A 25,663-nucleotide genomic window follows, 5' to 3' on the forward strand; every position below is an offset into this window, starting at 1 on the left:
TTTGTGCATAGCTTGTATAGTTTGATTGATTGAACACTTGCTGTTTAGTTTGTCTGTCTGGGTACTAACTGTGTTTGATTGTTTCCAGGTACTTTAGTTGCTCAGTTCCTTGTGAACTATTGCTTTGCTTTGCTTAAGCAACTTGCATTGAGGTAGGTCCTCTAACTTCATGTAGTCTGGAGACCCGGCTGTTACCGGGCCGGGCAAATAAATGTCTGAAGTCCTCCTTAAGAGGCAATGATTGTGGTTGTTTATTTTTAAGCCCAAGCAGGTGAAAGTCCTTTAAATAAGGCAATTGGTGGAAGGTAGGGGTATGTAGCCTACCCCTCACTATTCAGTTGAGTCTTCTCCTTGCTCCCATTACATGGTTGTAGCATTGAGATCAAAAGCCCAAGATCTGTTGTGTCAGAGTCATCGAGTATAAAAGGGTTCCCCTATTCTGGACCCATGCTCATTTGTCAGCTCTCCCTGGTTAGGGATATGAGCTGTGAGGTCTGATCCTCACTTCATCCTTTCATCTGCTTCACCTTAGCCTCGTAATGGCAAGGTTAAGAGCAAACCCAGCCCGTACAGACGACTCGCTTCGGCAGTCAAACCTATTGATTGAGCCCCCTTGTTTTGGCTATAGTGCGTGCTCTGTGACGCATCGCGCGAAAAACCGGCGGGAAAAGAAAGAACAACAGAGCCGCCACCGTGCGTTATTTATCCCAAAAGAGGGAAAGGAAACGCTCAGAGTAAACCTGGAAAGAACATGGTCTCGCGACCAAAGAGAATGGGTTCGGGAGTCGGTTATGCGAAGGGAAGGTATTAGCACCCCTACGCATCCGTAGTACTCTACGGGATCCACGCACAATAGAAAGGAAAATTGGTTGCTAAACACTGCTCAAATACTCACACATACTGGCTGAAAGAGACAAAAGAAACTGACTGAAACTGACTCGGCAGGATGTCGCATCCTGGGCCTACTTAGTCTATTAGGCATAGACATCAGAGTCGAAGTAGTTCGGATTGGGGAAAGGACACATGCTCGCTAGGACATCGCATCCTATGCATACGTATCTTCTCGGACGAGAGAAGAATCAGAGCATTCGTAGCTCGGCTGACACGCACACAAACAAGCAAAGGCAAAGGCAAACATGGAGCCTGACTGCCAATCACTGGACTTATGTCAGCATCCGAACCAAAACACACGCAAAGAGGCAAACGTGGAGCCCAAATGCCAATCACTGGACTTACATCAGCATCCGAACCTAAACACACGCACACTGGAACCTAACTGCCACTCGATGGACTTACATCAACTTCCAAGCACACCACAACACAACAAGTTAATAGGGAGTCGGGGACTCGAGCCTATAACTGTCAAGCACACACTCAAACAAACAGACAACAAATTGCTAAGGAGTCAGGCACTCGAGCCTAGCAACTGTCAAACAACACACACAAAAAGAAAAAAGGGCGCCCGGAGAGATCAGCTCAATCTCCTGCCTACATACTTCATCTGGTGTGAAGATCAGGGCGATGTAGTTCCCCTACGCAGGGACAAAGGATTAGCCTAACCAGATAACAGAAGGAGACACAACTAGGGAGACTACGACTCGAGCCTAGATGTTATCATGCAAATCATCCCTAAGTTAAGGTTTCTAGCTAAATGGCACAAGGGCCAACCTATCCTAAGTATGGCTCACACAGGAAGCAAGCCACACACACTTAACTTGCACAGGAAGCAAGCCAAGTAAATCCTAACTTGCACAGGAAGCAAGTATAACAATCCTATCTTGCACAGGAAGCAAGTCAAACTATCCTAACTTGCACAGGAAGCAAGTCAAACTATCCTAACTTGCACAGATAGCACACGCTATACACAAACAAGTGGCTCAGACAAGGGTTAGGTTTTAGTCAAGGGGTCATATCAACCTCAACAAACAAACCTCTGGGATGGGGTGAGTATTGCTCTTAACCTTGCCATTGAGGGGCTAAGGTGAAGCAGATAAAAGGATGAAGTGAGGATGAGACCTCACAGCTCTTATCCCTGGCTAGGGAGAGCTCAAGACAAGAATGTGTGGGTTCAGAAAGTGGGAACCCTTCTACACATTTGATACTGACTCAACTGTGCAATTTGCACAAGATCTTGGGTTTGTATCTGCAATGCATCAACACAGTGGTGTGAGCAAAGCAAATGACACACTGAATAGTGGGGGATAGATTGCATATCCCTACCTTCCACCAATTGCCTCTTCACTTAGGAGGACTTTGACTCTATGCAGGGACAAAAGTAAACACCCACAAACATTGCCTCTTAAGGAGGACTTCAGACAGTTGCCTGGCCAAGTAACAGGCCAGGTCTTCCAGACTACATGAAGACAAAGAGACATACCTCAATGCAAATTGCTTATACAAGCAAAGCAAAACAAAAAGTTCACCAAGAACTAAGCAACTAAAGCACCTGAAACAGTCAAGCAGATGTTAGTATACAACTTCAAACAAAACAAACAGAAACAGACACCAACAGTTAATCGGAGGCACATGGATGTGCAAGGCACAAGGCTTAAGGCATGTGAGCCAAGCCACCTACAAAACAAGGAGGTTAGACAACAATATTCAAGCAAGCTCAGTCAAAAGAATTGGTCTCAATGGCCATTTGATGGTCAACCTGAAATCACAAACTCAAAGGTGAGTAACAGGACCACTAGGGCTAGCCTAGGGTCAAAAGTGAATGAGAAAGTCCAAATAGCAAGGGGTAAGTATCCAAAATCATGTTCAAACAATTAGGAAACAAAACCAATTGGGTTCACATTCATATCAATCATCATCATCATTTCATGAACCATTTAGGTCAAAACATGGTAAACAGGAGCTCATAGAAGTCAACAGCAAGACTTGCATCAAAAGCAATCTAAACATTTTCCAAAAATCATCAAATAAATCATGATCAAACCTAACACATAGCATGGTAAGCATGTCAAATTTCATCCCATTTGGGCAAGTGGAAGGCAGTCAATGAAAATCAGAAAGTCAAAGCCAAATTCAAGCATGCACAAAGAAAGTCAACAAGCATGGGTCAACTTCAAAAAATCATATCAAATTGAAAACAGATGAGAAATGAATGAGATTAACACCAATGCCAAGCTTGAGATGTCTAGTTATCACATATCAAATTTCATGTCCATCTAATAAAGTATGAGAATTTCACAAATGAAATGGGAACATGTGTCACACAAAGTCAACATTTGACTAGGCAGGGAAGAAAAATCTCAAACAAATGGAAAATTGTTCAAATAAATCCAAGAAAATTCCCATGTAAACTAGACATACAAGAGTAGGCTCATGCAAAATTTCAATCCATTTAGGGGCCAAGAAGCATGGTAATGAAAATCATGAAGTTGGACATCAATGGTGTGACACAACTTGTCACACCCTAGTTCAAAAACTCATATCTCACAAACCACAAATGATAAATGCACAAACTCTATACCAAAATCACCATGAATGTGTCTAGTTTAAGCACAAAAAATTTGGGAGCCATTGGATAAAGTATCATCATTTCACAAATGTTTTGGAAAGATGTACAAAATTTGGTCACATGTCACAAACCCTAGCACCATTTAAAAACCACTCATCCAAAAATTCTGGAAAAATAATGATAAAAAAGTAGAGATCATGATGAACACAATACAAAAAATCCCATTGAATTTGGATCAAAAATGAGCAAGTTATGAATTTTGGAGGATTGATGAAATAATTGAAGAAATAAATTGGAATAAAATTGAGAGAATGGCATTTTTGTAAATAAACCAGTCACTTATCAAAACGACCGTGTTTTGGTCCAGAAAATGAAATATTTTCATTGGCTAGTGGGGGGATGGTACAGTAACACGTGAGAATGAAGGAAATCTGGGCTTCTAGGGTTTGTGAACAGTGCTTCATCCCTCCCAAAATCGAATTTTCCAATTTCTCCCAAAAATGTCAATTGAGCATACCATTGTAGTCATCAAACAACATACAACAACAATCCAAACCCTATTTTCATTAATTTGAACTACACAACAAGAAATCGATGGAAACATTTTCAAGCATCAAGCTTCATTTCATCATATCTTCATGAATACACAACTATTTTCAAAAAGGAGAGCATCATGACACTCAGCATTGAAAAACCTTTCCAAAGTATATGTCAATTTGAGAAAATGGGAGGGTCGAATCCATACCTTTTTTAAAGGGCAGTTTGTGTTCTTGATGTTGTTTTGTGATGCCTTGCCGAAACAGATGAGCCTTAAGCTTTCCAATGATGGATAATGGTGATGGTGTGGCTCAAGACATCTTGGAAGTGCTTAGATCATGGACTGTCATGGCTGAGAGTTTCTGACAGAAGGTTGAAAAATGCAAAGATGGATTTTTAGAGAATGAGATGAAGTTGGCTGTGTTGACAGATTTTTAGTGAATGCCAAGGTGTGGTTGGAATGAGTGTAAGGTGATTGTGTGATGTAGGCTAAGTCATGTTATGTTGGTGGTCACAGTGCAATGCTTTAAGTTTGGTTCATGCAGGGTTTAGGCAACTTTGGTCTTGGACAGGTTTTTGGAGTTTGGCCAAAGCAAGGTGAAATGGCTGGTCTTGGTTGGTCTGCTATGTGATGCTTCTATGCCATTGTCTTTTGGACAGACCAAAACAAATGCCAAATAGCAAGGTGAGTTAGGTCTAGTTATGTTGGTTTGTTGGCTAGCTGCTCCATGATGAACAATTGGTGAACAAGGTTACTGTTGGTTGGCCAAGCAGAGTTTTGGTTATTTTGGAGCTTTGGACAAGAAAGAGTGAGATGCCAAGATAGCAGGGTTAGTGAATGCTGTTATGTGGTTGTGGCAAGGCCAGGTCTGAGTTGGTTGTGGTGGACAAGGTTTGGGCAGAAAATGCACAAGCAAGGTGAGGTTTTGGTTGGAAGCTTAGACAGATGGGAGGAATAGCCAAAAGCAGCAAGATGATTTTAGAGAGTGTATGATGTTGGTCATGTTTTGCTGGTTAGCAGGGTGCAAAGCTTCAGGTTTGATTTATGCCAGGTTTTGGTGCTATTGTGTCTTGGACAGAAAAGTGCAAATGGCAAGGTAAGGTTCTTTTTGACAGCCTTGGCAATTTGAGGAATGCATGTCTAATGAGAGAGAGTATTTTTGTATCAGGTGGTGTGAGGCTGCAGTGTTATGTTGGTTTTGTTGGTCTGCTACTGCAGGAAATGTTGGTAGCAGGTTTTTTTTTGATCCTCCAAGGCCAAAAGCTAGGTCCAGTTTTAGAGAGTGTATGGAGTTGGCTAGGTTTTGTTGGTTTTGTTATGACAGAAAATTGCAAATGGCAAGGCAAGTTAGGTTTAGTTGCTGCTACCAGTTTTGATGACAGGAAAAATGCAAAATGGCCAAGTGATCTTTGTTTTAGGATGAGTGATGAATGGTCCTGCTATGTGGCTGCCATGGATTTTCTGAAATGCAAAGCAACTAGCAAGGGTGAGTTTTTAGAATGTTGTGTCCAGTGTGGTTTGTTATGTTTGTTGACAGAAAATGGCAAGGTGAGGGCATGATTTTCTGCTGCAGTGTGGCTTGGTCTTTTTTGAGGTTATTGAGTTTTTGACAGCCCAAAACCTAATGCCAATATCAGGGTCCTCTTTTGTAGGATGTGGTGACAGGTTTTTTCAAATGCAAAAACCAAAGAATGGCCAGGTGAGAGAGTGAGCCCTTGTGCATCAGTGAGTTTTTTTAGAATCAGAAATCCCCCCCTTTCGATTTGCCTTGGCCAAATGGTTTTTGTGTGATCCCAATTACTGCTACCAGTGCCAGCAAGTTATGGCCTTGGTCTGCTATGAGCAGTACCAAGCATGGTAAGGCCCCTACTGTTGGATGCTTGACAGCTCTTTTCAAAATGGCCAAGGATCATGCTCCACAAAAATGAAATTGTCTCTTGTGTTATGCAGCCAAGCCCTCAAAATGACAGAAAATGTTTTCATAAAATCTGCTATGTCACATGGTACAAGCATGGTTCATGGCTTTGGTTGTTGAAACAATGTCCTTTTGCCAATGTTCAAGTAAGCTAGTATGGCCATATGTACTATTGGAGTATGGCTGCACAATGAGGCTCACCATGACAGAAAAAAAATGATCAAGAATGCTGCATAATGATGCTGGTACAAGGCATGGTTGTGGAAGCATGGACAAGTATGGTGCATTTGTACCTTTCTTATAATTCAAGCAACCAAGTATGATTCACATGTGCTGCATAATTTGACTTTGCAAACACATTCTAAATGACATTTATGAGCTGTTACAATTGGCCAAATGTTGAAAAAATGTTTAAATCAAAAAGTCAACTCTTGGTCAAACTTTCATTTAAATGAAAAAGGTCAAAATATGCCATTTTGATTGGTGAAGTTTTGGCTCATGAAATTTATATTTTTGGAAAGAGGGGATCAAATGTGACTTGTAGGAAAAAACCCCACCAAAATTGGCCAAACGGTTTGAGAGATATGGCCTTCTGAAGTTCAAGATTTTCTGAAATCGATTCGATCATAACTTGCCAACCACACATGGGAATTGAGAGTTCTAGGACTTTTTGGAAATGGGAGAACAAGATCTTCAACTTTCATGTTGGGAAAAAATTCATTTGAGGCTTGTATCAAAATGTAAGTTTGAGGATCAAGACTTTCCATTTATGGCAGGTTTCAACTACAGGCCCAATTTCTACTTTGGGAAATTTATGATCTGGCTTCAAATTCTTCCATGATGGTGTTCGGCATGATGTATGATGACTATTTGGACATGAATGAACTCTCACAAACCAAATCCAATCATCAAATCACTGATTAAACAGACAGTTGACCAATAGTTGACTTTTAGGGTTTCTGACCGATTGTGCATTGACTGATGACTTCCAAACCCTAATTCCTTGAGAACTTGACTTCAAATGATGTCTCAAGTTGTATGGACTCTTGATTATTGACCATGGTGCCCAAATTCCACCAGAATGACCACCATCCACTGCTTTGACTGACAGTTGACTTTTTTAGGGTTTTTGACTGTCTGGGCATGAACTGCTGACCTCTGAGCCCTTAACCCTTGACCAAAATGCTTCAAATAGACCTCCAAGTCATGTGAACTTGTTGGACAAACCCCAAGGCCTTGGTTCAATGAAAAATTCCTTTGCTTGCTTAGTTGACTGATCAGGAGATTAGTTTGACCTAATTCTTGATTGGCTTGCACTTGAGGCAACTGGGGACAATGCAAATGATATGCAATGGATCATGATATGCTATGACCTAATATGAAAATGTATGCATAATGATAGGTGCAAATTTGAGGTGCTACACTCTGTGAATCTCTGATTGACATGCTTGTTTGAGATGCCTGTTCTCATTTGATATATGTTGTATGCTTGTGTGCTAGCTTCTTTCCTGGTTAGGTTAGTTTGCTTATGCAAGTAGGATAGAAAACCGAACTTAGGGTAAGCGATGCATGACAACATTAGGCTCGAGTCTCAGCTCCCTAGTGTCGTGTTTTCCCCTCGGTTTCTGGTTAGCAATTTAGTCCCTTTCAGGGGAACTACATCGCCCTGATCCTTGTTCCAGACAAGGTATGTAGGCAGGTGGTCGTGCGAGACCACTCCGGGCAACCTTTTTCTTTTTTGCGTGTGTTTACTTGTTATCTGATTATGTATGTTTGGGTTCGGATGCCGACGTAAGTCCAGTGATTGGCTGTCGGGCTCCACGTTTGCCCTTGTGAGTGTGTTTTGGTTCGGATGCCGACGTAATTCCATCCAGTGGTTGTCGGGCTCCATGTTTGCCACCCTTGCTTGTTTGTTTTGTGTTGTTTGGCGTGCGTAAGCCGAACTACAGTGGCTCTGATTCTTGTTCCAGACAAGATATGTAGGCATAAGGTGCGATACCTTATCGAGCTCCGTTTCTCCTAACCCCACCTGCGTTCCCTGTGTGTGTGTGATGTTTAGCAACCTTTTCTTTATTCTAGGACGTGGATCCCGTCGAGTACGACGGACGTGAGGGGTGCTAATACCTTCCCCTCGCGTAACCGACTCCCGAACCTTTTCTCTTTGGTCGCGAGACCATGTCTTTCCAGGTTTTTCTGAGCGTTTCCTTTCCCTATCTTGGGATAAATAACGCGCAGTGGCGGCTCTGTGTGTGTTTTTATTTTTAGCTCGCCGGTTGATTTTTCGCAGGATGCGACAAATATCTGGAAAATAATTTTTACACCAAAGAAGTACAACATTGGTAACCAAGATACAATATAAGAGAAAGGGAAAATGACCATCCTATGGATCCCTAGAAACAATCGTCTAAAGCTCGGGACACAGGAAGATAAGATGCACGAAGCCTCTTCACCTCCTCCTCATAGGCTGCCTCCATATCTGCCTTCTCTTTGGCAAGTCGATCATACTTCCTCTTCCAGAACCTAGAAGACTGAGGAAGTAGAGAAGTCCATGCATCATCAGGATCATCAATGACCTGATGCTCAAGAAACTCAATCAAAGCATCCTTCTCCTTAATCTGCTGAAGCAACTCTTCACGTTCACGGATCCAAGCACGTGAACGGTCTTCATCTCTCAACTCCTCTACTCCTTGATCAGGGAGGGTTGAAGGCCCAGCCATAACCATAGGTGTATGTCTTGGATACTCCTAAGGCATGAGATACTCTGACGCTCTCTTCCTAACCCGAGCAGTATAAGGCTCCAAAGAGATGCAATTCTTAGGACCCAACTCTTTCCTTCCTTTCCTATGAATCTTGCGCCAAGCGCGGACCATCCTAGTTTTCAAGCCTTGGGGATCTTTACCCTCCTGAAAGAACACACCCTCCAACAGAATGTTATTGGGTTTATCCTTTAGGGGGAACCCAAGCTGACGATGTGCCAAAACAAGGTTGTAGTTAATCCCACCACATGTACCAAGAAGAGGTACATTGGAGAATTCACCACAAGAGTCAATAATCTACACACCATCATACACACGATTGTACCAAGAGATATCATCATTAGTGAGAGACATAAGTCTCGTGGACCACCGTAGACATCCTTTGTTCTCCTTGAAAGCGACCGTCTGAGGTAAGTGAGAAATAAACCACTTATACAACAGAGGCAAACAACACACAATGGCGCCACCACCCTTTGCATTCCTCATATGCAAAGAAAAATAAGTGTCACCCAACATAGTCGGAACATGATTAAGAGTAGAGAAAATCCTAATGGCGTTCACATCCACAAACTTGTCGATGTTGGGGAATAACACTAACCCATAGATGAGAAGTACAAATATGGCCTCAAAGGCGTCCTCACTCATGGCCTTCCCATAGATAGTAGCTTGAGCAATGAGGAACTCAGAAGGGAGACCTTGAATTCCACCTTTGGTAGCCATGTGAGCACCAACTAGAGACTCATCTATATGTAACATGTCAGCTATCTCTCGAGAAGTAGGAACACTTTCCAAGCCACTGAACGGCAACTGATCCAAGATAGGTATACCCACAAGATAAGCATACTCCTCAAGCGTAGGCAAAAGCTGGAAATCCGGAAACATGAAGCAACGATACAAAGGATCATAAAACTGCACCAATACGCTCATCAATCCTTCATCCACCTGAGTAGTCAGAAGAGGAAGAAGCTTCCCAAAACGAGCTTTGAAACCCAAGGGATCTAGTACATAGGATGTCAAATTCCTTAACTCTTTCAAGTCTGGTTGTCTGAAGCTGTACTTCTTTGTATTCCTTCTTTGTTTTTCCATGTCTGGATTTTTTTTGCAAATAGACCTCTTAAGTTCCTTGAAAACTTTCTTATTATTTTGATGATATGGATGCAAATGGGTGCATGAATGCATGAATGCATGAATGCAACAATCACACTCAAGAATCAAACAAAGCACACCAAACAAAGGTCATGGGATGGATCATATTATCCTTAATATCAATCGTCCATTTTGGTGGATTATGGTTTACACCTTATCAACACCCAAGTTCCATTGATATTAAGGATACATGAACAGATCAACCACGAATCAAGGGTTTGTTGCAAGTCACGAGCATGGAGCCTTGGTTAAGAACCACCCAAAAGGGAGTGTACTAGGGTTTAAACCTGCCAAACATGTTCTACAAGAGGTTCCCATAGTCGTCATCCCATCTTTCGGATATTATCGGAGAAACGACTACTCGTATTCCAAAAATATTCTCAAGAGAGACTCTTATGAGTGTAGTATCGTGTACTAATCGTATCAAATCTCACACTTGAACGACTTTCGCACTACATCCTAAGAATAGGCCAAGATGGGCTTGGTAAACTAAGGTCCTTGACTTCTAAGGTCTATATTGGAAAGAGTAATGTCTAACCACAACTTACTTGTGTGACATTATTGATCCCAACATGGCCTCCACCAAGTGAATGGACTTGCAAGTCAACTTGCTAAGGAATAACTCCACACAAGTCAACAAGACTATACCATTCTCCTATCCTAAGTGCACTCGAGTTCGGGTATAGAACTCATCTCACAAAGATCACTAAGCACACAAGGAATTAATATGCAAGCAATTCAATCATTACATACAATACAGTAATCCCAAATTGCACAAAAAATATGCCACAAAATAATATACAAAACAATACAACAAAATATGAAAAGTAGGCAAAACCCACTAGGCAAATTTATCCCCAGCAGAGTCGCCACTTTTCTGTAGCGGGGTATTCGCTACCATTGGAGATATTGACTAAATCCAAGGTAAACCATACAAGTCGAGTCGCCACCGCACTTCTATTTATCCAAAGGAATGGTTAGAAAGCGAACAAAAACCTAGAAGTTTTATCAAATCAAAAATTAGTAAAAATGTCAGAGATCTGGGTAAGGGGGTTGGTTATGCAATGGGAAGGTTTTAAGCACCCAAAACATCCTAGGTACTCCTAGGGAGCCCTTTTCATATTTGTTGTAAGGTTGGTATTTTTGTGAAAAATTTATTTGTGCAAACATGATTGAAGAGATGAGAAAAGAATATACAAGTTTATTTACATTTTGTGTTTGAATGGATAAACCCATTGCCTACGTACCATCTTAAAAAAGATTATGATCAAAACCTCGTAGTTCGGGGTAAAAATCTCAAAATGAGTGAGTGGATTGATTGGTCCAAAAGCCTTAAGGTCTTTTGTTATCCAAGGGAGAAAACTCAACCTAAAACCACAAATCCACCATGTGAGGATAACTTTAATATGCTAGTGAGGGGTTAACCCTATAATAAGCATGGAAGACTCATTGTCCATCACTAAGGATATAGGTGAGTATTATATCTACCTCAAGGATAACTCAAACCTAATAGCTAAAGGTTATGAAAAGTTTGATTAAGTTAGTGGCCATTGAAACCACAAAAAAGTATTTGAATGTGTTATATTTACCAATGAAAGTATTTACAAAATATGGTCAAAGTGGATTAAAAGGTTCAATTCAAAATAAGTATTATGAAAAGAAGGTTTAAAAATCAAAAGCATAAGGCTTAGGTTTCTAATGTTGAAAACAAGTGTTAAATGTTTGCACAAAAGGTTTTGGCTTGGGTTAGAGTGGAGAGAAGAAGAAGAAAGGCTAAAGTCCTAAGCATACAAGAGGTAAGGGAAAAGAAACAAAACCACAAAAGGAGTTCCTCTCTTGAGATCATATTGATGATCCAAGTAGCTCCCATCCTTTGGAATAAGCAATCACAAGCATAAACTCAAGCAATCAACAATCAATGAATTCTTGGATAAGGCTCCTCAAGGCATCTTAGATTCCTCTCTCTTAGAAGCTCATGGTAATGGTTCCTCAATGTAGCTCAAGTTAGAATCCCTAGCACAAGAAAGCACACACATCAAAAAGTTCTATTAACAATCAAAGAATGGACAAGAGGGAGTTTAAAATATGGTCCTTTTAATGTTCATCTTCAAGCTTTAAGCATTCTAAAGGCATGAGGCCTAGTTGTTGTTTGACATTTAAGCACTCTAAAGGCATGAGGCTTAGTTGCTCTTCAAACTCCATTTGCTTGGGTAAAGTCCTAAAGTCTAAGTCCATTTTGTCCAATTCTTTGCATTTGGTTCACAATCAAACAGACAAACACAAGCACAAGAGATATATACACAATTATAATGCTCAAGTGAGCAAAAGGCAAATGGCATTAACGTAAACATGTGCTCCAATGAGCAAAGGAAAAAGCAAATGAATAATATGTACAAAAATGATAAATTGCATAAATGTAAAATGCAAAAAGTAAATGTTAATGGTTAGTGGTCAGTAGTTAGTGTGCCATAAGGCAAATTTAGCGCTATGTTAAGCAATCGTAATTGGACTTATATAGAAGTCACAACTATCTGAGGCCGGTCAATAATAATGTAAGCAACAACACAAGTTAGAAGTCTTGATTAGTGAATCAAGTTCCAACAACTTGCCATGCCAAAAGAAAAAGAGAATTGATCTTGTATTGGTTTAAGTCTTTTGCATGATTTAGGAAGCAACCTATCCTTAATGCAAAGCCATTCACTTGATCAATTGATCAAGATGAATTAGATTTGGATCAAGAAAGATTAAGTCTCCATAATCAATGCTAACTTATCAACCTTCAACTCATTGATCAAAAAGGAAAAAGAAGAAGAAGAAGAAGATGAATAATGGAAATGGAAAATAGAAAATAAAAGGAATAAAGTGCATTAAATGAAATGGCATGTACCAATCAACAAATTTTGACCAATGACATTGAGGATCATGGTCAAACACTCAAAAACAGAAGTGAGATGAAGATTGGAGGTCAAGAAATGAACAAAATATTTTTGGCATTTTTAATATTTAAAATTAAACTTGAATTAAAATATTAAAGAAAGGTCAAACTTCAAAATCACTTCAAATCAACTTTGAAAAGTCCAAGTGATTTATCCTAAGTTCAAGAAGGTCAAACAAAGTTTGACAAAAAATTTCAGCATTTTTAAAAGTCAGAAACTATTTTTAATCAATTAAAAATGAATAAAACTAACCTAATTGAACTAAAATCTCAAATAAATCTCAAATCAATTAAAAAATTGATGAGAATATTTTTCATAGATCCATCATCATTCAAATAGGTTAGGAAAATATTTTTGTATTTTTTGAATATCAAAAACTATTTAAAATGAATTAAAAATAACCAGAAAAGAGAAAAATCACAAAAAATATCAAATGAAAAAATAAAAAATATTAAAAATCATTTTTAGAAACTAGAATAAAAATGGAGAAGAATGCAATTGGTCCCATATTTTTTGGAATTAAAATGAAGAAGTTATGAATTTTTGAAAATAAAGGAAATAAAAGAAATTAAAACAGAAATTAGAAAAATAAAAAAAAACAAGGAGCGTCTGATCAAGCCTCATTAATTGACGTGGCTGATCAAACGCTCCAAAAGCGCGCTTCCACCATACATCCAAGTCAATGCGCCACACAAACATTAAAACAAAGTCATAACATTGGACAACCAGGATTAGATCTGGAAATAGAAATGGATGGTCACGATTGGATCTGGAGACCAGACGGTGGCCAGCGCCACCGTCTTCTCCGGCTAGCTCCGGTGAGAGCTCAAATTTGCAGAAGAGCAAATGTGCACCAAAACACACGATCCAGGCATCAATCGAAAGAGGAAGTGATGTACATCACTCCTATACCACTCACTTCCACTCTAGATTCCTATTAAGAGAGAAATCAAAGATGAAAGTTTGATGGTGTTCATCATGAACTTGCTTGATTTTGAAAATTGAGCATACAACAATGATGCCTCTATAGAGAGGACTTCAGACAACACAATAGCCAAGCAAATAGATCAAGGAATAGTGAGTTTCGAAGAAAAAAACCAGTTGAGGAGAACCTTTGAGTTGTGGAGATCTGAGCTTGCTTCCTTGCTTCCTTTGGCCAAACAAAAGTTCAATGGATCATATGAGATAGGTCTAGGAACTTTGGATCTAGAATTCCAATCGAGGAGATCAAAATTCAGATCTGAAATTTGAGAGAAAATTGAGATTGTTCCTTTAGTGAGAGGTTGGGGAATCACTTCAGCAGGGTTTCAGGCACCATTAGGTTGAATTTTGAAGAGGAATGGAGCTTCTATTTATAGCCAAGCATGATGCAAGCCAATGAGAAATCCGTGTGCATGAGAATTGGGTCCTCCATGCATGGGCTTGTACAGGCGCATGTGAGGCCCAAAATCAAGTGCAAATGCAAGCTGATATCATACCAAATTGAAATGGACGTGTACTCTGAGTTGCAATGGCTTGTGCATGGAGATTTAACATGGTTTTCCAAAAATGCACATAATCTTCCTTTCTTCGAAAATGCCTCTTATCAAAATGAAACATAGCCTTGTGGGTAATGGTTGGAAAGGTCTTGATGTAAGGAACAAATGTTATGTTGAGAAAAAATCCATTTGGAATGTGGAAATTAGTGAAATTTGAATTTAAAGTGTAAGGTGCAAAACATGCAAAGGTGAGGTTTCCAAATTTGGCCAATGTTCAAGCCCCTCTGTTTTGATGATGCAAGCCTCAAATGAAAACACCTCCAACATCAAAGTTGTAGATCTTTTCAAGACAATCAAAATGGGCTTAAAATTTGAATCATTTGGATTTTTTATGAAGAAGTTATGGGCACTTGAAGTTGGACTTTTTTGCCTTTCAATGCATTTGGTCCAAAGTGACCTATAATGTTTTGCATTATCACATGTATTTCTTTTGATATTTTGAAATTTTGTTCAACATAAAATCTGAAGTAGACATATTAATATTTCCAATGCATTTGATCCCACCTCAAAATCATAAAAAATGAATGAGTTATGTTCTTGGGAAGTTGACCCTAAATTAGGGTTTCAGTCAAAATGACCTATAATATTTTGGAATGGATGATGACCTTAAAAGCTTCAAATCAATTTTTGATGAACATGAAAGTTGTTCATATTGTCCTTAAGAACATGTTTTATTTTGGAATCATCTCCATTTTACCAACACATAGAAAGTTAGGTCTCAGTGCATTTCAAAATAGTCAGATGAATTGACTGACCAACTTCTCAAGTCCACAACTCATACCTTGATGAATTGATGATTGAGGACACTCAAATAAGTTCAAATATGCATTAAATGATGAATTAAAGGACTTAACTTGGTTGTATTTGACCATGGGCTGAGGTTGCTTCATGAGCAAGGCATTGTGGTACACAGATGAATTAGGGCTTCCTTGAGAAGCAATCCCTCAAACTCTTTGACTTGATTTGATCAAAATGATGAATTGAGATGCTAGGGAGGCATATTTGATGGATTATAGCTTTGGGAACCATTACCATGCTTGCTATCATCTTCTCTTGGCCATATCTTTGCACAAAGGATCTCCTTGAAGCTCTTGACCTTGTGATTGCTCAAGCTACAAACAAGAAATGTTAGTGACATATTTTGTGCTTTTGGTTAGTGAATAAAAATGAGAAAAGCAATAATATACAATTCAATCATGCTTGGTGATCTCAAACCACTCACAAGGGACCCCACCCAAAGGCAAAGGGAACCAAGATGCTCATGATCCTTGAGGCTTTGCAAATGCAATGTTATGATGCCATGAGGGATCTTAGGGACAAAATTGGGGTCTTACACAAGTAATACCTCAGGTTCCTTTGTCTCTTTCTCTTTGATGTGAAGGCATTTTTGTTGTTGTGTACCTGTTTTTTTCTCAAGGTTTTCCTGCAAGTTGGAGAAGCCAGTCGTAAGTCTTTTGCGAAAATTTTCTTCAGAAAAGTTACTCTGGAAGTATTTCCACCATCAATCATCAAACTCCATTTTGGAGTAGAAGGAAGGTTGAAATTGGAATGTGGGTTTGTTCGAGAACTTGTTAATGTTGGAATTACATGTAATATCCGTACTCTTGAACAAAATTGTTTATCTCCAACCCGCAGATGTCATTCTCCCAGGTGTAGAGAGATTTTGGCAACATTTGGCTAAAACCAAATTGCATTGCCACTAAGTTAGGCTGATAACTAATAAACCCAAAATTAGTCGACCCTGTCTCGGTGCGAGTAGATAGGAGTGTAGGGGTTGAAAAAACTACCCAAACAACATTCAATATTGCGGCAGAGGAAGGGGTTACACCAAGGAACCTGTTTGAGAACCAGCTAGAGCCAACACATTGATCTACGAAGGGTGCCATAGTCTAAATGAAAGTTTTGGAGTCGAGAAACAAATTGATGTACTTCATGAATGTTATTTGTGAAGGAGTGTCGTATGGGGTACCTAAGCAACTCGAGTGCCTTCGATACTCCTAGCCTCATTTTCTTCCATCGGAGCCTTCGAAATGGTTATCTCTAATTTTGGTTTGAATGTAGCATTCAACCAAAGTTGTAAAAGCCACATGAGGCCAAAAGGGAGGTACTTTTTATTGGTCTCAGGGAGGTGTTTTAGCTTATGAGAAGGAGTACCTATTGATTGATATAGGGTGATTAGAAGCAACTGACCAAGAGATACCTTTCGACCCTCATTGAGTTAATTCCTAAAGGAACGTAATTTTTTGCTATTTGCAAAGAACTTGAGCAAAAAAAGTAGTAGGAAAGTCAAAGGGTCAGGAAAGTGATGTGCTATTGGTGGGATGCCTTTTATCTGGTGGTGTTATGATGGTTAGTGGTGTAAATTTTGAAGTTGTATTGATCAAAGACGAATTTGTTAACAATTTCCAGTGTAGGGGTGAAGGTTTCACCCGTGGGTCGAAGCCCAGTGATAGCTGTTACGTCGAACAAAGTCGGTGTAACGATCCCACACCGGAGATGGAATGTGTTTGTTGAACCTTCCCAAAAGAATATCGAAGCAAGCAACATAACATGGTTATACTTAGGACCGGTTCTAGATAGTTGAATTACGTCTAAAATGTATATGTTTTCCTATTGTTCTTTCCTTTTGTTTTGAACTTTGTCAAGCCATGCAAGGTAATCTTTATTTTGGGGTGGGTGTGCTGATCTAAAAACACGCGTAGACGTTTCCATAAAATTCAGGTCAAGAGCACGTTCTTCGAACGCATAAGGCATGGTAATAGGATAGCAAGGAAAGAAACATTTTACTTTCCCAGAGTGTGATTTGAAAGTGGGAAATTGGCCTAGAAATGCAAGGATTTTATCAGAAAGAGAAAACAGAATTAGTACATGTTTGGCCCAGACAAAGATTTTCTCCTTAGAAAGCAGTGGTTCAGGCACAAAATCTCTTCCTTTTTCCTCCTTTGATGCCAGAATCACAAATGCAACTGAGTTCTTGCCGGTAACTAGTGTAGAAACTGTAAAAGCAACCATTGTTTCTTTTCTTAAAGCATTTTGAAAAAAAAAATGGCTGAGTAAAAAGACTAACGCGTGCAAAAGCTTGAAGTTGGAAGAAATGAAATGAAAAGTTGAGTCTGGTACTTATAAAGAATAGTAGTGGGTAATCATCCAACAATTGGCGTTTGCGTGGCAGTTGAAGACGATTCCTCTTCAGGTAGTGGAAACGTTAGTTGGCTAGGGAAGTTATTGTCCACTCTCCTAGGAAGTAGGAGTCATGATGGTTTTATTGCAAAAAACCATGTTGAGCGGACGTTTTTTGAAAAGGCGCAATGATGTCAATAACGCCAACAGACTGATTTGAACAGTGTCGAAAAGTGTTCAAAAATGCCACATTTCTCCCTTTCGACACTTGTGTGATCGAAATTTATGGGGCAATTTGTTACCTCATATTTTTGACACAGATAATAAAAGTGAGGATTCAAGGTCGAATCTGGTTATTACAAATATTTAAGGTTGCACTCATAGTCGAAATGGTCATTTTCGACCAGAAGACCACAACCATTTGATGATAATTTCCTGTCGGAGGAGGTTGGGAAAATTGGTCGAGATGTCCATTAAAGATTCTGGTTGAGTTAAAATACTTAGTGGCTATTATGCTTTTATCGAATAATATTGATAAGATCATACAATTATTCAAGAACACGTGGAAATTTGTCAAAGACAAAAGATGCATGAAGAGAAAGAAGTGTCAAGCTTTGCTAAGTCGACCGTTGTAGACAGTTATGTTAGGACTAGTATATAAGTAGTGCTCTTTATAGTTTTAGAGGTTCGCAATTTTACACATTACACACTCAAAATATCCAAATGTGAAAGTGAGAAACAAGTTTTCAATGTATGTCTCTGTGTTCCATTTATAAAATTAACTTTTTCCTTTAAGTTTTCCTTTTTACCCCGTCATTTTACTGCATTATTTTTCATTCAATTATTGATGTTCATTATCAAAATCTCTCAAAACATACAATTCTGGTACAAATCTATTAATGAATATTTTCGAGTTTAATCCCTTAAATAAAATCAAACTTGTCTTTGTTTACTAAATTTCACGGTAAACAATTATATGAGTTAACTTTCTCAATAATAATTTATTAATGACCATGTTTCTATCCAAATCATTAACTTAGAAATCTTTCTTAGTAACTTATTTTATAATCTTTCTTGCTACATAATCTAGTGGTATTCTCACTACTTGCCCAAATCGCACAATCTATTTTCCACTATCTTCTCCACAATAGACACTACTCCGATACTCTCTCTAATATTTTTATTTCGAATTTTATTTTGTCGAATCTTACCATATACATATCCACCGCAACATCCCCACCTCTATTATACTTATTTTATTTTCGTGTTAGATTCTTAATTGTCAAACATTTTGTACACTACAAAATCGCAATCCGATAAAACTGTTGAGTCTATAAATAAAAAACCAATTAAATTTATTTGTTAAAAAGAAAAATAAGCAAATTACAAGAATACCATTTGATTTTTTTTGTTGAAGAAACCCATAACCCCATTTTTGAAGCCGACATCAACCTAAAAGTCAGACACATTAGAACGAAAGGTTAAGCCTTGGAAGTTGATTTCACTATCGCTTTGAGGTAAATTTCGAAATTTCAATAAACTCGTAACCATTGTTGATGAAATTAAGATGTGGGTATCGTTGTTGTCCCCGTAAGTAGCACATCGATATACCTTTTTGTTGTTGTTGATGGCAATCCTGAGATTGAACCGTTATCTATTTGGAAAGGCTTTAGCTTCTCAGTTCTGTGTTAATCATTCGCCATGTATTGCTTTGAATCTTCATTCTGTTTTGGGTGCTTATTCAACCACTAGTGAGGGTAAATGCAACAATGAGAATTTCAATGATGGGTTTGGGAAAGTGGGTTATGAGTTTTCTGAAGAATTAGGTTTTGCTGCAAGTGTTAATGATAATGTAGAAGAAGATGATGAAGAAATTGAAGAGGAAGGTGAAGAACTTGATGAGAGTCTTGAGATTATTGGTTCTTTTCATGGAAATGATAACAAACCCAGAGAAAGTATTGCAAGATTTGAAATTGGTGAGAGTGACTTTCGACACCCGTTGGTTAGGGAAGTTCGTAGGTTAATTACGATTAGGTCAAGTTGGAACCCTAAATTTGAAGGTAATTTGAGGCATTTATTAAGGAGTCTCAAACCGAAACTTGTTTGTGCTGTTTTGCGGTCTCAAGAAGATGAAAGGATTGCTTTGAGTTTTTTTTACTGGGCGGATCGGCAATGGCGTTACAGACATGATACTGTTGTGTACTATACAATGCTAGATATTCTTAGCAAGACTAAATTGTGTCAAGGTGCGAGGCGGGTTCTGCGGCTTTTGACTCGCCGAGGAATTGAGTGTTCTCCTGAGGCTTTTGGCTATGTGATGGTGTCTTATAGCCGTGCAGGGAAGTTGAGGAATGCGTTACAGCTTCTGACATTGATGCAGAAAGCTGGAGTCGAACTGGATTTATCGATATGTAACACTGCTATCTATGTTTTGGTAAAGGGCGCTAAATTGGAAAAAGCGTTAAGATTCTTGGAACGGATGCAGGTGGCCGGAATCGAACCTGATATTGTCAGTTATAACTGTTTGATCAAAGGTTACTGTGATTTACATCGGATTGATGATGCACTGAAGCTTATTGCGGAAATGCCATCTAAGGGATGTCCTCCGGATAAAGTTAGTTACTATACTGTGATGGGTTTCCTATGTAAGGATAGAAAAGTTGAAGAAGTGAAGCGTTTAATGGAGAATATGGTTCGAAATAGTAATTTAATACCAGATCAGGTTACATATAATACACTAATCCATGCGCTTTCAAAGCATGGACATGCCGATGATGCTCTTGCTTTCCTAAGGGAAGCAGAAGACACGGGTTTCCACATTGATAAGGTTGGGTATAGTGCGGTAGTTGACTCGTTTTGTAAAAAAAGGAGGATAGACGAGGCAAAGAGTTTAGTGATCGATATGCATGCGAAGGGTTGTGATCCTGATGTAGTGACGTATACTGCTATTATTGATGGATTTTGTCGCGTGGGGAAGATAGATGAAGCGAAAAAGATGCTGCAGCAGATGTACAAACACGGATGCAAACCGAATACCGTGACATATACAGCATTGTTGAATGGCCTTTGTCACAATGGAAAGTCATTAGAGGCTAGGGAGATGATACGTGTAAGTGAGGAGCATTGGTGGACCCCAAATGCCATCACATATAGCGCTGTGATGCACGGACTCCGTAGGGAGGGAAAATTGTCCGAGGCATGTGATTTGATTAGAGAAATGATCGGAAAAGGTTTTCTCCCAAATCCAGTTGAAATTAACTTGCTAATACAGTCGCTATGTAAAAATCAGAATGTAGTAGAAGCTAAAAAATTCTTAGAAGAATGTCTGCATAAGGGTTGTGCTGTTAATGTGGTAAACTTCACCGCCGTAATTTACGGTTTCTGTCAGATTGGTGACTTGGACGCAGCTCTATCGGTGCTAGACGACATGTATTTAAGCAATAAACATCCTGATGCCATCACATACACAACATTATTTGATGCATTGGGGAAGAAAGGTAGGTTGGATGAGGCTTCCAAGTTAATAGTAAAAATGCTAGGCAACGGTTTTGATCCAACTCCTGTAACATACAGAGCAGTCATTCACCGTTTTTGCCAATGGCGACGAGTAGATGATATGATGAAATTGTTGGAAAAAATGCTTGCTAGGCAGCCATTTAGAACAGTATACAATCAAGTTATTGAGAAGCTTTGTGATTTCGGAAACTTTGAGGAGGCTGAGAAGCTACTAGGGAAGGTTTTGAGAACAGCATCAAAACTTGATGCGAAAACATGCCATGTTCTGATGGAAAGCTATTTGAATAAAGGGATTGCTATATCAGCGTATAAAGTGGCTTGTCAAATGTTTAGACGAAACTTGATTCCCGATTTAAAATTGTGTGAGAAAGTGAGCAAGAAACTTATGTTAGACGGTAAATCGGCGGAGGCCGATAACCTGATGTTAAGATTTGTTGAGCGCGGAATACAAGAAAATGAGATGCATTTGTAAAGTTGGGTGTTATTCTAAAAGATTAAAATGTTATTGCAATGGTTCTATTTTCAATTCTGTTCATATGTTTTCTCTTATTGTATTCCATTTTGTTGTGTTAAATCAAATGTGTTTATACACATACATAAACTTGTTCTTTACTAGCCGTAAACAAAACAGGTTCTTGACCAACATGACCAATCTGTTCTCTTATCCTTTTAACTTGAAATTCTTCCAGTTGACACTATCTATAAGTACTGTCCACCTTGAGGATCATATGATCTTTCTAATAAAATAATTATAGTTGACTTTCAACCACCACTTTGACCAACTGAAGAAGCAGTTGTACCACTTGGAATACAGAATGAGAATCCAACAAATATATACACATCTGGCCTTGTAGGGTATCTAAAGTAAACGTCTTTGAGTTCAATATCTCCATTTGTGTCTTCTGAGAAGTACCATTTGTGTCATAAGCATCAATTTTTGGTTTTCCATCTTTGATTGTCTCAAACATCTTATATGCTGCTACTTGTCCTGTTGTAAATGCATTTAGGTATGGTGTTGTTTGACCAAGGAACTTTGATATAGAGACCAAAAATGTCAAATTAGTTGCAAAATCAACTGTTAATATTTAATTACAACCATCATCATATGTAATTGTCTCTATGGGCGGTAAGGACCCTATCTTGAGAATCCAGCATATGTAATTTGTCACTATGGACAATAAGGATCCCATCTTGGGGATCCAAAATATGTAAGTGCCTCTATGGACGACGAGGATCCCATCTTAAAAATCCAATATATGTAATTTTCCACTATGGACGATAAGGATCCCATCTTGGGGATCTAGCATATGGAATGACCTATATGGGCGGTAAGGATTCAATCTTGGGGATCCGACATATGTATTGCATCTATGAGAGGCTTTATCTTGAAAATGGATTTTCTGCATAGATATGGAATTACAAATAGATATAGATAAATAAATATGGGATGACTCATTAAAATCCCTTGCTCGGGAAGACAAAGAAGAAAAAGGGTGCACCTCAACAAATAGGTTGTCCTTATAATTGGCAGGGTTTTAATGCTTTCCTGTGTAAAACTATCAACCAATTAAATGAATAACAAAAACAAAATGACTACATTAGTGATTCAAAAAAAAGAAGAAGACATCCCTTCCTGCTTTCAGGCTTCATCGTCTTGCGGTGTCGGATGGGAAGCTTCCTCGCTCTCGCCCACCTCATCGGGCGAGATTATCCATCCTATATATGGCATTCTTTACCCTTACGCATAGAAAGTGCACTCTCTTTAACTTGAGGCTTTCTTCGTAACATTTCCTGGCGATCTCCTAGTCCCATCGGACGACTCCTACTCGCCCATCAGGGAACAAATACTTCCTGCATACTTACAATGTAGATAAAGTGACTCCCAATCGGTTAAAGGTTGGGTGCCCGATAATCATATTATACGAATATGGGGCGTCAACGACTAGATACTTAACCTTTATTTCTTTGGCCTGGTCTTGCTTTCAAAATATAATCAGCGGGGTTAGGTACCCCTTCACTTGGACTTTCTCCCCTAAAAATCTTACCAGTGACCCTTTGAAAGGCTTCAAGTCTTCGGGATCGAGACACAATCTCTCGAATGCGTCCCAATACAGTATGTCGGAGGAAGTTCCTTGATCTACCAAAATTCTCTTAATATTACATTCCTCGCACTTGACTGCCATGACCATGAGGTCATCGTTGTGGGGATGGATGCCAAACACATCTTTTTATGAGAAGACAATCATGACTTCTGGTGTTTTCTTACTCTTGACCTCAAATAGGTTTTCTACGTTCAAAATTTGGGGGGCATACCTTTTGAGGGCTGAGCTAGTTTCCTCGCCTTCGGAGAATCCTCCTGCTATGGTGTTGAGCATATGACGTTCCGCTTTACTGTCCTCGCTTGAGATGTTCCTTTGTATTTTTTTGCACTGGGGCTTCCAACACCTTTTCGTCCGTGCATGTTAGTCTCTTTGCCAGGTTGGAGGGATCTCCCTTCACATATTTCTAGAGGTACCCCTCCTGTATCAACTTTTATATTTCTTTCTTGAGCTGATAGCAGTCCTTGGTATGATGTCCCTTGACTATATGGAACTTGCACCCCCTTTTAGGTTCATATCACATCACTTCGGCCTTAAGAGTAGACGTTGTTGGGATGTTGTGTAGGTGGAGTACCTCGTGTCATATTTGTTCTCGGTGGATATTCAGAGGCGTGAAACTTTCCACTGTTTTCCCCACTCTTTTAAACATGGATTTGTCCATCACAGGCGAAGTGTAACTATTTTTCCTTGGAGGATGTGAACTCTCGATGTCGGGTGTAACAACCCAATTTTAGTATTTATTTCTTATATTATTATTATTATATTTTATTTTATTTATTTGGAGTGTTACTTAATTAATTGGTTGTTAGGTAGTATAATAATTGATTATATTAATTAACTTGGTGTGTATACTGTGTTGGTTTAATTTATTTGAACTAAATAGAGATATTATAATACTAGGTCTTATTGGGCCTAATAATTAAATTAGAGGTATCATTCTTTAAGCCCAAATATAATACTAGAATAGTAAGAGGTGAGGAGAGCGAGAAGTAGGATTCATTTGGTCATTTGACGGCAACAGAGAAAGAAAAGAGGAAAAGTAAGGAGAAGAGGGGAAGAACAAGAGAGAAACTAAGGTTTCCAGAAAATTGAAGAGGTAAGGGGGAGAATCCTTATTATTATGGGTTAGTATAATTAGGTCAATGGGTAGAAATATGTTTAGGTTGAAATCCCTAATTTTTTATGGTTTTGGGAATTGTTAGGTTTTGATGAGTAATCTTTGATTTGTGATGATTAATTGCGTTTGGAATGGATATATGGATGGAATTGAGTGATAGATTGAGAAGCCACTTATTTTATTAAATTCCATTACATACAGGTAACGTTAAGAAAAATTCCAGTTTTAGGCTGAGTAACCGGTTACCCCAAAGGTGTTAACCGATTACATGCAAAACATGAGCCAGGAATTTAATTCTGTTTACTGAGTAACCAGTTACTCTAAAAGCGTTAACCGGTTACCATGTTGAAAATCTGCCCAATAAAACTGAGTAACGGGTTACTCTAAAAGCGTTAACCGGTTACCATGTTGAAAATCTGCCCAATATTGAATTCTGTAAACTGAGTAACAGGTTACTCTAAAAGCGTTAACCGGTTACTTACTTAAAAATCTACCCAGAATTGTATTCTGTTTTCAGGATAACCGGTTACCCCAAATACGTTAACTGGTTACTTAGTTAAAAATCTGCCTAGGAATTGAATTCTGTTAAACTGAGTAACGGGTTACCCAAAATACGTTAACCGGTTACTTGCTGTTGAAAAAGGGAAAATTGAGGATTTTAAATGTTGTAATCATTTTGAAATGAAATCTAAGTGTGCGTATTTGATAATTAGCTTATATATGTGAATAGTATATTTGTTATGAATGTGTATATGTACCATTGGTGGATAATTCATAGAGTTGAATTATGGTGATATGTGGAATGTTAAGATGGTAGAGATGATCTTAATTGCATATGTTGTTGATATTTGTACATTCATTCATGGCATGGTCGACTTTATGGTGAAAGCGGTGAAACTGTGGGTTCACATGGTAATAGACGTTGATCATTAATTGGAAATAGGTGTAGCAGACGTTGATCCTTAATTAGAAATAGACGTAGTGGCTTGGATTCTAGATATTGAATCGGAAAGCGGTGAAACTGTGGGTTCACATGGTGATAGACGTTGATCCTTAAATGGGAATAGGCGTAGCAGACGTTGATCCTTAATTGGAAATAGACATAGTGGCTTTGATCTTGTCCGGATCGGAAGCGTGGCTTGGATTCTAGATATTGAATCGGAAAGCGGTGAAACGTTGGGTTCACATTGCGGTACCACATGCATAGAGTCACATGTCTTGCATTGAGTCACATTAGAGTTATGTGATAATTGAATGTATGCATTGATGTGATTGTGATGTGTATATGAGATATGGTAATTGAATTTTGGTGATGTTTGGATACATAACTTGGCAAAATATGTGATTATGTGATAATTGTAGTTATGTGTATATTTGGGAATATGGTATTGGATTTTAATATTATACTCCTTGAGTTTTGATGGATGTTTGAAACATGTGAAATAAATGTTGGTTAGTATTATTTACATGGTTATACAAGGTGTGATGAATTCCGTTAATTGTTGAATTAATCATTGTG

General features: G+C 38.7%; 1 protein-coding gene across 1 annotated transcript; it reads left to right on the forward strand.

The window, feature by feature from the left end:
* The first annotated feature begins 18,814 nt into the window (after positions 1 to 18,814).
* LOC127132615 (pentatricopeptide repeat-containing protein At3g04760, chloroplastic) lies at positions 18,815 to 21,454 on the forward strand. The gene has a single exon (XM_051061577.1). The coding sequence runs from the start codon at positions 19,040 to 19,042 to the stop codon at positions 21,398 to 21,400; it is 2,361 nt and encodes a 786-aa protein (XP_050917534.1). The 5' UTR covers positions 18,815 to 19,039; the 3' UTR covers positions 21,401 to 21,454.
* The last annotated feature ends 4,209 nt before the right edge of the window (positions 21,455 to 25,663 follow it).

The sequence above is a fragment of the Lathyrus oleraceus genome, chromosome 3, assembly GCF_024323335.1.
Source record: "Lathyrus oleraceus cultivar Zhongwan6 chromosome 3, CAAS_Psat_ZW6_1.0, whole genome shotgun sequence".
Classification (NCBI taxonomy): Eukaryota; Viridiplantae; Streptophyta; class Magnoliopsida; order Fabales; family Fabaceae; genus Lathyrus; species Lathyrus oleraceus.